This window comes from Urocitellus parryii, chromosome 15 (assembly GCF_045843805.1).
Source record: "Urocitellus parryii isolate mUroPar1 chromosome 15, mUroPar1.hap1, whole genome shotgun sequence".
NCBI classification, from domain to species: Eukaryota; Metazoa; Chordata; class Mammalia; order Rodentia; family Sciuridae; genus Urocitellus; species Urocitellus parryii.
The window spans coordinates 24192121-24204684 of record NC_135545.1 but is presented as its reverse complement, the minus strand read 5'-3'; the positions used below and the strand labels follow the sequence as shown (position 1 = coordinate 24204684).

The 12564-nt window shown below is 42.0% G+C and overlaps 1 protein-coding gene across 3 annotated transcripts in view; it reads left to right on the top strand.

Annotated features, from left to right (window-relative positions):
* Mylk3 (myosin light chain kinase 3) overlaps positions 1–12564 on the top strand; it is a 45827-nt gene that overhangs the window by 22798 nt on the left and 10465 nt on the right. For all 3 annotated transcript variants that reach the window (XM_077793008.1, XM_077793009.1, XM_077793010.1), the window contains exons 4-9: positions 1595–2055; positions 3463–3568; positions 4166–4259; positions 4738–4847; positions 5839–5980; positions 11896–11966. In XM_077793008.1, the coding sequence (XP_077649134.1) occupies positions 1595–2055; positions 3463–3568; positions 4166–4259; positions 4738–4847; positions 5839–5980; positions 11896–11966 (984 nt within the window). The remainder of the gene's footprint in view (positions 1–1594; positions 2056–3462; positions 3569–4165; positions 4260–4737; positions 4848–5838; positions 5981–11895; positions 11967–12564) is intronic.

Genomic DNA, 12564 nt, shown 5'->3' with positions numbered 1-12564 from the left:
AACTTTCCATGAACTCGGTAGAGGCCCAAAGCGATTCTGAAAAGATCTGTATCTCAGTTTCAGCCCTGAGCTGAACTTCAAGCATACTGGATTTACAGCGTCTGGATAGTGGGGAGGTCACTACCTGTCCTTCCTCCCCTAGCACAAGAATATATTTTGAGGACAATGGATTGGAAGTCAAGCATCAACTGTGATTTGTAGGGGCTGCTCTGTAGTCGTGCATGCAGTACATCCTGAGGCAGTATCTGAACTTGGTGGTACAGAATGTTGCAGTTAATTAAAAATGCCTGCCATGAGTGTGCCAGACAGTAGATGAGAAAGTTTGGGACACTCAAAATGACCTGGCACTGCATGGCAGTGGTTTTAGGGTCATCCTCTGTCCTTCTGTAAGGGAAGACATAAGAGGGAGTGGTGATTGCTGACCTTGTCGACTGACTACCTGGATATTCCTCTTGCAACTGACTAGTCACAGGTTCCCATGTCCCTTGACCTAGGCTAGGTTTGGGGTGGCTTAGCTTAGATGCCATCCTTCCCAACCTACCCTTCATCACTGACCCACACATAGTCCCACAGGGCACAGTTTTGGAAGGATTTCTATACCTCCTGCCCAGTGCTTCGCTGTGAACAGGCTGCCAAGTTTCTCAGACAACCCACCCAGGTCAGGCACTGCCCTCAGAGGACCAGCAGCTCAGTGGAGGTAGGCCTGCAGCTGCTAGAGAAAGGCCTCATTATTTATTTTTCATTGTGAGAAAAATACATACCAAAAAATTTACCATTTTAACTTTTTTTCCCTCCAGTGTTGGGAATGGAACCCAGAACCTTGCACATGCCAGTCAGGTGCTCTAACACTGAGCTACACTCCCAGCCCATCTTGACTAATTTTAAGTGTACAGTTCCATAGTGTTGTATGTGTTCACAGTGTTGGGAAATAGAGCTCCAGAACATTTCCTTCTTACAAACTGAAGTTCTGTACCCATTAAACAACTCCCCATTTCCCACTCCCATTCCCCCTGCTCCTGGCAACTGTGTTCTACTTCCTATCTCTATATACTTGACTACTCTATTTATCTCATATCAGTGACATCATGCATTATTTGTCCTTGTGTGACTGGCTTATTTTACTTCATATATTATCCTCAAGGTTCATTTGTTTTGTACCAGATGTCAGAATTTCCTTCTTTTTTAAAAGGCTGAATAATATTCCACTGTTTGTCTTTCCCACATTTTGTTTATCCTTTGACCCATCAGTGGACATTTGGGTTGTGCCACTTTTTGATTGTTGTGAATAAAATTGCTATAAATATGGGTTTCAATTCTTTTGGATATATACCCCAAAGTGGAACTGTTGGAACATAGAGTAATTCTACTTTTATTTCTCCTGATGTCCTGTGGGGGACAGTGGTGGTCAGGTCTCCAAGGAGACAGGATTTGGAGTCTCCCACCATAAGCCCTAAATTTCTAATTTTACAGATGAGAAAATTGAAGCCAAGAGGCCACTGTCAGTAAGTGGCAGCAGTAGGCCTTTGAACCCAGGTCTGTACTAACTATGGAGTCTTTGCTTTTAATCTCAGGGCCATATTTCTCTCTGCTTCAGAATCTCCATCCACGTGCAAGAGATGGATACTCCCGGGGAACTTCTTGTGACACGACGGGGCAGCCTCAGACCCACTCCTTCTGCAGAGGTTCCAGCAGCTGCCCATCCCAGTGAGCAGGACTTGCCTGGGCCCAGGTGCTGCTCCGAAGCTCCTGGGACTGAGCTGGGAGAACAAAACCCCAAAGAAGCCAAAGAGTTTATCCCACTGCAGAAGAGAAGCACCGAGGCGGGAGCAGATGCTGAGGAGAAGCAAGGGCCTGTGGCTGAGCCTGCCACAGGACCAAGCTTCATCAGGAGGGACAAGGGAGATGACCCTGCTGGGACCTCAGCCCTGCAGCAGGACAAAAACTTAGGAGCAGGACATCCTGAGCCTGGGAATGACTGTGCAGCTGGGGTCATTCCAAGAACTGAAACAGGAAGGAGGACACCCCCAGATGATGGGGCTGGCAGCCTGGTTCTGGGTAAGTGAGGCTGCTGCCTGACTTGACACAAGGCCAGAAGTGAGTGGATTGGGAGGCTATATTCCTGGGGTTGCTTTCTGAGGCTTTCAGGGTTGGTTTAGCAGGTCTGGGAGAGTCCAAGACTTGACAACAGCCTACTTATACATCCTGGGGTTGGACACCAAGGCACAGAGACAGAAAGACTGAAAACTCTGATCAGCTTGGTATTAGGGTAGGAGGGACCCATGTGGCCCATCTGGGTATATTTCTCAAAACCACCTGCTGCCTGAGCTTTCACCATTGGTATTACTTTGGTTTGAGACAGGGAAGACTCCTGTCCAAAAAAAAAAAAAAAAAAAAGATGACATTAACTGGTATTTATAACCATCATTGGCCATTTGTGACAGGGAAGCTGATTTTCTTCAGGACAAGGAGGAGGTACTAGGACTGCTAACCTGCTTACCATCCCAGGGTGGTGGGAGGCATCCTTGTGTTCTTGTGATCCTGAGGCTCTAAACCCCTCCATCCCTGGGGTTATCTTCCTTTGTCAGAGTTTGCAGAACATTGTGAGTGATCCCTGCAGCCAGAGAGCCAGCAGCATTCTCCTATGACAAGCTCTGAACAAATGCCAATCCAAGCCCCTGATCTCCTGCCTCAGCATCTTCCAGCCCTTCATGTACAAATTGGTTTATGTTATTGTGTTTGATGCATATTCTGGATTCTGTTTTATTTCTTTACTCTATTTCATGAAACATTTCTAGGAATTCCTGTCACCGCTGAAGGACAAGAAAACCCTAAGTCATTAGTTTTGATCTTTCCAAGTATAGGCTATCCTTTATTTCTCCTCCAGATCCACCTGTGCCCTTGGAGCTGCCTCTTAGGGGCTCCATTGCAGGCTCTCTGGCCTTTGGTTAGAATCAGCTGAAGGTGAGAGAAGAGAAAGGATGGGGTGTTTATTTCTACAGCTGCCTCCCTATCACATCATCTTTTCTGATCTCTGTAGCCCTCTTTTGCCTTTAAAAATAGTCTCCTCCTTAAACTCTGCTTGCTCAACCTTTCCAGTATGCACTGTTTCCTGCAGGCTTGCACTAACCCATCCAGGATTCCCCTTCTAGACCTCATGAGTAGGCTGCCAAAATGTCTTGACCTTGCAAACAGCACTGTCCTAGTGGCCAGGAGACTTGGATTTGCCTCCTATCACTGTCACCCTGTGTAATCTTGGACCAGTCCCCTCACCTCTTTGAGACTCAGCTTCCTTCTCTGCCAAATGGGTGGCTCAAGTAAGATTATTCTTGAGAAGGGGCTTTCAAATCCTTGGATTGTAGGAAAGGCAAAGGGCTTGTTACCTGGTAAACCAAATGTAATTGAGTGGGTCTGGGATGGGTGGCTGCATATAGGAAACTCACCGATCTCTTGTTTCCTAAACAGATGACAGCCCAGCTCCACCAGCCCCTTTTGAACACCGGGTGGTGAGTGTCAAGGAGACCTCCATCTCAGCAGGTTACACGGTGTGCCAGCATGAAGTCTTGGGAGGGTAGGTGGGCTGTCTGCCATGATAAGGAGTGGGAGGAGGAATAGCAGGGCAGAACCACTTGGAGAATGAACTGGGGCACTGCTAGGTAATTCTCAGGAACTGGTTAATTGAACCAAAGCCAGGAATGGGATATCTTTTAGAGCATGAGAATGGGGTGAAGAGATTATCCCTAGAGTGCAGGATGCCCACATGGTATGGATGAGGGGAAGTACAGGGGGACCCATGTGGTACGATATGGGAGCATCTTGGAGATGGAAGGAGATCCAACATAGGTGCAGTGAGTATGCCCTCTCTGGTGCAGGATAGCTCATGTGGTGTGGAGTGGTGAGAGACATGTTCCCTGGGGTGCAGTACTGGAGTAGGGCAGGGAGGGTTTCCCTTAGGGTGTAGAGTAGACCATATAGTGGGGATCATGAGGTTATTTTCTAGATGTCAGGGTAGCCCATGTGGTGTGGGGCCTGTGACTAGGATAGTGCAAATGGTATGTGTGTGTGGGGGGGGGAAGGAGTAGGACCAGGAAGCTCAGGGGACAGATGGCTTACCACATGTGGGGTGAGCTTCTTGTATTCTCAGGCTGCTGTGTTCATGTGTCTGTAGGGGCCGGTTTGGCCAGGTTCACAAGTGCACAGAGAAGTCCACAGATCTCCCACTGGCCGCCAAGATCATCAAAGTGAAGAGTGCTAAAGACCGGGTAAGGCATCTGCCAGCAGATCCTTCTAGCCAAGCTCAGGACTCCCTCACTTCCTTCACAGCCCCCTGCACCCACATTGCCCCTCCATACTGAGTAGGAAAGCTGCTGCCTTTCTTGCCTCTTTCCCATGACTCCTATACTTCACTCAGCAGTCACCTCACACTCCTCAGTTCAGACACACCTGCCTACATGTGGGGGTCATGGCATGGCTTCTGCCAAGAGGCCTGTGGGACCCTGGGCAATAAGGCTCATTAATTCTTGGGCCTTGGGTTTAGTATCTTTTGAAATGGGTGAATCAAATTTAGGTCCTTCCTATTGCAAAACCCTGGTTTGGGTGGTGAGGCAAGGAGACCTGGTGTGACAATAGGATATTTTTCGAAAAGGATGAGGGGTGTCTGTCTGTCTGTCTTGGGAGGTACAGCTCTCTCCTCTTTCTGACCTATTTGCTTGCAAATTCTTTCTCCTCTGGTTCTACAAGGAGGATGTGAAGAATGAGATCAACATCATGAACCAGCTCAGCCATGTGAACCTAATCCAGCTCTATGATGCCTTTGAGAGCAAGAACAGCTTTACCCTGGTCATGGAGTAGTGAGTGTCATAGACACGGGGGCAGTGGCTTCTCCTCAGGTTAGGTGCAAGGTTGGATCTTAGAGCCTTTGTTTATTCTAAGCAAAGCTCTTTGTCTCTCCTCCCCTCACTGGAACACAGACAACCATGCAATCCCCTTTTTTTTCTGGCTTGGCTGCTTGAACCCCAGTGTGGGGCATGGAGGACAAAGCCATTTTGTTACAAACAAGTGGCTACTGAGCCTGATTTAACTTGCAGATATTTTGTTAGTTTGACCTAAAGAATTTTTGCTGATTTTGAATGAGTTGTTTACATTGGGAAATTTAGGTAATAGAAATTGGAAAATCTAGATATCTGGCTTTTCTTGAAAACGAAAAGAGTCTAGTAATGCTTAGCCTGCATTCCTTGCTAGAAACGGTGAGCTGGAGCTCTCAGTGACTGCCATTTGTGGACAGGACAGCCACTCATTTGCCGCAATGCCTACCATTTCCCACTACCCTGGGCATTGAAGTTGTGGTCTCAGAGGCCATTTAGAATTAGGCTCATGTGGTTGTTTTGCTTTCGGCAGGGCTGAGGAGAGCAATCATTTGTCATATGGTGTCTCTATCAAAAGAAAAACAAAAGACTAAGGATTGTGTGTTTTCATAAAACTTTTATCTCACATTCGGTCAAATTTGCCCATTAAGGCTTCTTGCCACTTAGGAACTAGTTGGCTCCCCACTAAGTAGAAGAGTTTGCAGCCCTGATTTAGATTATTCAGAGTCAGGGATTATCAATCTGGAAGACCATCCCATACTTTTTGCCAGGAATGGGCTAGAATACAGGTATTCCAGAAAACTCAGATGGCAGTGGCAGTAGCCCTGTGACCCATGGGATACAGCCAACTTTGTGTTCTCTTAGGCCATGACTTTGTTCTCTTAGACCAAAGACTTTGGTCCTTGGCAAAAGCAGTGGGCAAATCCTTTGAGAACTTTGCTTATTTAGCTGCCTGCCTCTCCCTTTCCTCTGTTAGTGTGGATGGGGGTGAACTTTTTGACCGGATCACAGATGAAAAGTACCATCTGACGGAACTGGACGTGGTCTTGTTCATCAAGCAGATCTGCGAGGGTGTGCATCACCTCCACCAGCACTACATTCTGCACCTAGACCTCAAGGTAAGTTCTAGGGATGTGGTAGGTGGGAGCCCAGTTCTTGAGCCTCTGATGTACTCCCATCCCATCACTGAGAGCTCTGTTAATAGATAATCCTGGTTTCCCTTTCTGGCTCCCCTATTTTCTAGTTCTGGAGCCTAGAGCAGACTAGTCATGTCAACTTCCTGAGCCTCTGTTTTTCCATCTGTAACTTGTGGATAGTTGTATCTTTTTAAGTATTATTTGAAGATTAAATGAGACAATAACTTTTTTCTTTAAAAATATCTTTAAGATTAATTTTTTAAAAGTTCAAAAAGTTACATATTCTAAATGTGTATCAAATACACAGTATAGAAGTTCTTCCCATTCCACACTGAGAGCTCTCTATGAGTAACATGGCATGATACACAAACCTATAAATATACACAAAAGGGATCATATATGTATGTATCTTGGTTTTGAGCTTCCTTTTTATATATATGTATCTTTGGTTTTGAGCTTCTTTTTTTTTTTTTTTTTTTTGCAGAGGTGGTATTGGGGTATTCTACCCCTATCACAGAGCTATATCTCCAGCCTTTTAAATTTTTTTGTTTTGTAATTTTGAGACAGGGTCTCACTAAATTGCTGAGGCTCACCTTGAACTTGGAATCTTCCTGCTTTAGCCTCCCAAGTCATGGGGATTATACGCATGTGCCACTATGCCTGGCTTAAGCTTACTTACTTAAATTCAACAATACAGAGTAGACATCTTTCCCCATTCTTTTTAAGGGCCATGTGATATTCCATTGAATAAACATATTACACTTTCATTTGTCCCCTGAGGAGTGTTCTTGGTGTGACATGTACATAAAGTCCCAGGCAAAGTCCCTGGATGGTAGTTAGATAAATTTCTGTGATTTTCCATTCCATTGGACAAACATGAGGGTGTTTCTCTACAACTCATTTCAAGAAGGGAAAGAATTTCAATGTAGAAGATGGGAAGTGGTTTGATGCATCTGTAGGGCTGTGCTTTGCTCCTTCTGACCATTTTTCCTAATTGGCATCTAACTGTTAGGTTAGGATACTCAGAAAAATAACGGAGATGGTGGGGAACTGGCCTCAGTCTTCTTCTGCTCATTAGTACTAATGCCAAGGCTTCTGGGTCCATCTTTCTCTGTGGGGTAAAAAATTATGGAAAGCTTAGGAATATGCTCTGTAGTTCTGTGTCAAAGACCAACCAGCTTTGGAGGCAATTTCTGTGACCCCAATAATACAGTTAATTACCAAGGCCCATTTCCCAGTGACAAGATGGGACACATTGGTTTTTCTCCTGTCTGGTTGTGAAACTTGGGAAAGTTCCTTGAGCTCACCAATTGCAAGATGGGGAATAATACCTGAATAAGAATACCTATTTCCGGGGCTGGAGATGTGGCTCAAGTGGTAGCGCGCTCGCTTAGCATGCGTGAGGCACTGGGTTCATTTCTCAGCACCATATAAAATAAAACAAAGATATCGTGTCCACCTAAAACTAAAATAAATAAGTAAATATTTAAAAAAAAGAATAACTATTTCTTATTAGTATTGTGTGGATTAAAAATGGTGGAAGAGTTTCTGAGCTGCACTGTCCAATACAGGGGCTATCAAGCACTTGAAATGTGGCTAGTTTAACTGAGGAATAAGATTTTAAGTTTTATTAATTTTAATTTAAAAACTGATACTTGATTCAGTTATTGGAAAATTTTTAGTAGTATGTCTGGAACAACTTGGGTTTATTTTTTATCTACAAATTTCAAGGACTCTAAATACAAATAAAATAGCTCTGATGAAAACTTAGGATCTGAATTGAGATGAATTCTTTGGTTTAAAATACTGAATTCCAGGGGCTGGGATTGTGGCTCAGCAGTAGAGTGCTTGCCTCACACGTGTGAGGCACTGGGTTCAATCCTCAGCACTACATAAAAATAAACAAAATAAAGGTATTAAAAAAACAAACATATTTGTCTTTAAAAAATACGGAATTTCAGGGAACTTATGTGAAAAAAGAATGGAAAATATTTCCTTGATATTTTAGTATTTATAACCTATTGAAATGTTACTATTTTGGGTGTATTGAATTAAATAAAATATTTTATTCAAATAAATAAATTCTAGAAAACATTTGGAGATGAATGAAAATGGAAAAAAAAAACCCACCAGCATAGCAAAACTGATGGGATATATCTAAACCAGGAAGGAAATTTATAGTTGTAAATATCAGTATTAAAAAGAAAGAAATAGCTGGATATAGTGTCAACCACCTGTAGTCTCAGCTTCTTGGGAGGCTGAGCCAGGAGGATTGCTTGACATCAGGACTCTATTAAAAAAAAGAAAACAGGAGTTGGGGCTGTAGCTCAGTGGCAAGTGCTTGCCTAGCATGCATGAGGCACTGAGTTTGATCCTCTGTACCACATAAATATAAAATAAAGATATTGTGTCCACCTGAAACTAAAAAATGAATATTTTTTAAAAAAGCATAAGCAAAGGGAAAAAAGGGCAAATTAGACTTCATCTAAGGAAAAAACCTTAAATGTGCTTTAAAGGATACCATCAAGAAAGTGAAATGAAATAAGTGCTGGCGAGGATGTGGGGGAAAAGGCACACTCAAACATTGCTGGTAGGACTTCAAGTTGGTGCAACCAATCTGGAAAGTAGTATGGAGATTCCTTTAAAAACTTAGAATAGAACCACCATTTGACCCAGCTATCCCACTCCTTGGTCTATACTCAAAGGACTTAAAAACAGCATACTACAGGGACACAGCCACATTAATGTTTATAATAGTACAATTCACAATAGCCAAACAGTGGAACCAACCTAGATGCCCTTCTATAGATGAATGGATAAAGAAACTGTGGTATATATACACAATGGAATATTACTCAGCATTAAAAGAGAATAAAATTATGGAACTTACAGGTAAATGGATGGAGTTGGAGAATATCATGCTAAGGGAAATAAGCCAATCCCCCAAAACCAAAGGCCTAATATTTTCTCTAATAAGTGGATGCTAATTCATAATGGGGGGTGGGGTGCAGGGGACAAGTAGAGAAACTTTGGATTGGGCAAAAGGGAAGGATGGGAGGGGATATGGACATCATTATCCTAGGTACATGTATGATTGCACCAATGGAGTGACCCTACTTCGTGTACAACCAGATAAGTGGAAAATTGTGCTCCATTTGTGTACAATGAATTCAAGAGCATTATAGTGTCATGTATACTGACTAGAACAAATTTTTTAAAAAAGAAAGTAAAATGAAAGCTCACAGAATGGGAGAAAATATTTCCAAATCATGTATCTGATAAGCGACTTATACCTAGAATATAAAAATAACTCCTACAACTCAATAATAGAAAAGCAAATAAGCCTTTAAAAATGAAGAACGTATTTAAATAGACACTTATCCAATGAAGACATATAATGGTCAAGAAGTATGTGAAAAGATTCTCAATACCATTAGTCATTAGGGAAATGTAAATCAAAACCACAATGAGGTACTACCTCATATCCCCTAAACTGGCTAAAATAGAAAATTGAAATGACAATAAGAAGTGATGGTTAGGTGTGGAAAAATTGGAAAACTCCTGCATTACTGGTGGGTTATAAAATTGTGCATCTACTTTTAAAAAAGAGCTGGGTGGACAGTACCTAAAAATGTTAAAAATAGAATTACCATATGACTATGCAGTTTTACTCCTAGTTATATATCTCAGAGAATTGAAACACAGTCAGCATGAAAACTTGTAAACAAACGTTTTTAGCAGTCTTATTTGTAATAGCCAAAAAGTACAAACAACCTGGATGTTTATTAACCAATAAAGAGATAAAATGTAGCACAAATCCATATATCAAATACTATTTAGCCATGAAAAGAAATGAGGTACTGATATATATTACAACATGAACCTTGAAAAATTATATCAAGTGAAAGAAACTGGATGTCCAAGGCCACATATATATTATATGATTCCATGTAGGTGAGATGTCCAGTATAGGCAAATCCAAAGAAACAAAATAACACTAGTGGTTGCCAGTATTTGAGGGGGAGGAAAGAATAGACAGTGTCTTATGATGGGAATGATTTTTATTTTAATTTTCTTAAGATATTTTTTAGCTGTAGATCTATACAATATTTTATTTTTATTTAATTATTTTTATGTGGTGCTGAGGCATGTATGTGAGGCAAGTACTCCGCAACTGAACTACAACCCCAGCCCTCGTTTTATTTTTTGAAGTGATGAAAATGTTCTAGAATTAGTGGTAATAATTGCACAATTCTGTGACTATACTAAAAGTCACTGAGTTATATATTTTAAAGTGGTGAATTTTGGTTCAGGAGGCTGAGACTGGAGGCTCACAAGTCAAAGCCAGTCTCAGCAACTTAGGCTCTAAGCAACTCAGTAAGACCGTGTCTCAAAATAAAAAATAACAAAAGGCTTGCGATGTGGCTCAGTGTTAAGTGCCCCTGGGTTCAATCCCTGGTACCAAAAAAAAAAAAAAATATATATATATATATATATATATATATATATATATATATAATCATTATTATTTATATTTTGTTAATGTTATAAAATTTTCATCTGTTTTTACTTTTTACTTTTTTTTGGTACTGGGGAGTGAACCCAAGGGCACTTAACCACTAAGCCACATCCCTAGCCCTGTTTTGTATTTTATTTAGAGACAAGGTCTCACTGAGTTGCTTAGCACCTCGCTTTTGCTGAGGCTGGCTTTGTACTCAAGATCTTCCTGCCTCAGCCTCCCAAACTGCTGGGATTACACTGCGACTGTCTGTTTTTACAGAAAACTTTCAATAATGTGGCTTATGTTATATTTATATTGGATGGTGGTATTCTAGACCGAGATCTAGAAGACAGAGATTTTTAAAATATCAATCTTCTGTACCTATCTGGGGAATTGCAGACTTTATAACAGATAACAGTCAATTCTTTTGCTGAGAAATTCAATACCTGACATTTACTTTAGAAGATGTGAAGTGTTCCTGCGTGTCATTTGATCCTCTGACTCTCCCAGGAATATAGGCAGGAAGTGGTATTGTTCCCATTTTAAAGATGAAGATACTGAGGTTCAGGAATGGGAAGGGACTCATCTAGGGCTACAGAATCAGATAATGGGTGCCTGGACCTCAGGCACTGGACCCTAAGTCTCTATGTCCTTTCTATCTTAAGCCCTCCATCTTTACTCAGCTCTCCCACCATCCCAAATTTGTCATGTTCAAGCAGCAAGCATTGTTTCAGGCTACCTAAGCGTCTAGGAGCTGATCAGAAAGACCTAAAAGTAAAAGCATATCAAGGCCACCAAATGGCAGGTTGACATTTAGCAGCTGTGTTTTCCTTGAGTGATGTTGTAGTCTCATCCCTGAGATGCCATTGTCATGGGTCAGGGCTGGGGCCTGCCACTGGGACTTTCAAAACTCCTTGATTCTAATGGGCAACTGGGGCTGGGAACCATTACTCCAAACCAACAGTCTCAAACAAGCAGCATGTGACCCAAATCTGTATCACAGAAGTGTTCTGTTTGGTTCCCACCCATAATGAATGTGTTTAAGTTTGATTTGGTTGTAGACATTTAAAAACATGGAATTTTCATATAAAACCCCATGTTTTTGGCTCCTTCTAAGGATTAATAGTTGTGTCTGCCCAGTGGCCAGTGGCTGGAGCTGAGCAGTGGCTGGCCTTTTGTATAGGCAGAAGTCTTCCAGTTTCTCACACTCTACAACCAATCCTTTTGGCTCATCAGCCCCTTTCATTTATTTTCATTATATAACCCTTGTAGGGCTGCCCCAAGTCATTAATTTATCTTGAAGGCTGGGAAACTGAGGCCTATAGACAAGTAAATGGGAGCTGTGGACCTCCTTAGCTGCTGATTGAGTTAAGCAGACTTCTCTTTTCTTTTTCAGCCAGAGAATATACTGTGTGTAAATCAGACAGGACACCAAATTAAGATCATTGACTTTGGGCTGGCCAGAAGGTAAGGGGATGATTTTATTTTGATACTTTGACAAAACTCCTCAAAATGTCAGATACTGGGCTGGGATTGTGGCTTAGCTGTAGTGCACTTGCCTAGAATGTGCGAGGTGCTGGGTTCGATCCTCGGCACCATATAAAAATAAAAAAATTAAAAAATAAGGGTATTGTGTCCAACTACAATGAAAAAAGAATGTCAGATACCATTTACCACATGGGTATTTACAGTGACACACTGTGATCTGAGAGTAAGAAGCAACCACCTCTGGAGTCAGGGAAGGCTTCTCTGAATAGCCAGAAGGGATGGATGGATAGGATTTGTTAACAGTGAGCAATAGTGTGCTGGCAAATGTTTAACCACGAGCTGAAGAGGTGGAAAGTGAGAGGATGTAAGGTTGATTTGTAATGTTTACCAATTTTTGCTAATTTCAAGCAACCAATATAACATCACTGAATAGTTGGGAGGAGGTGCACATAATAGACTTTGGTGCAGCTGCGAGAGTTGGTGGAGGCAGGGGAGACAATGTGAGTTATGGGACCAGAAAAGTGTATATGCTGTGTATGAGCAGGCTGGTCTGAGAGAGATATGGTAGAAAATGAGG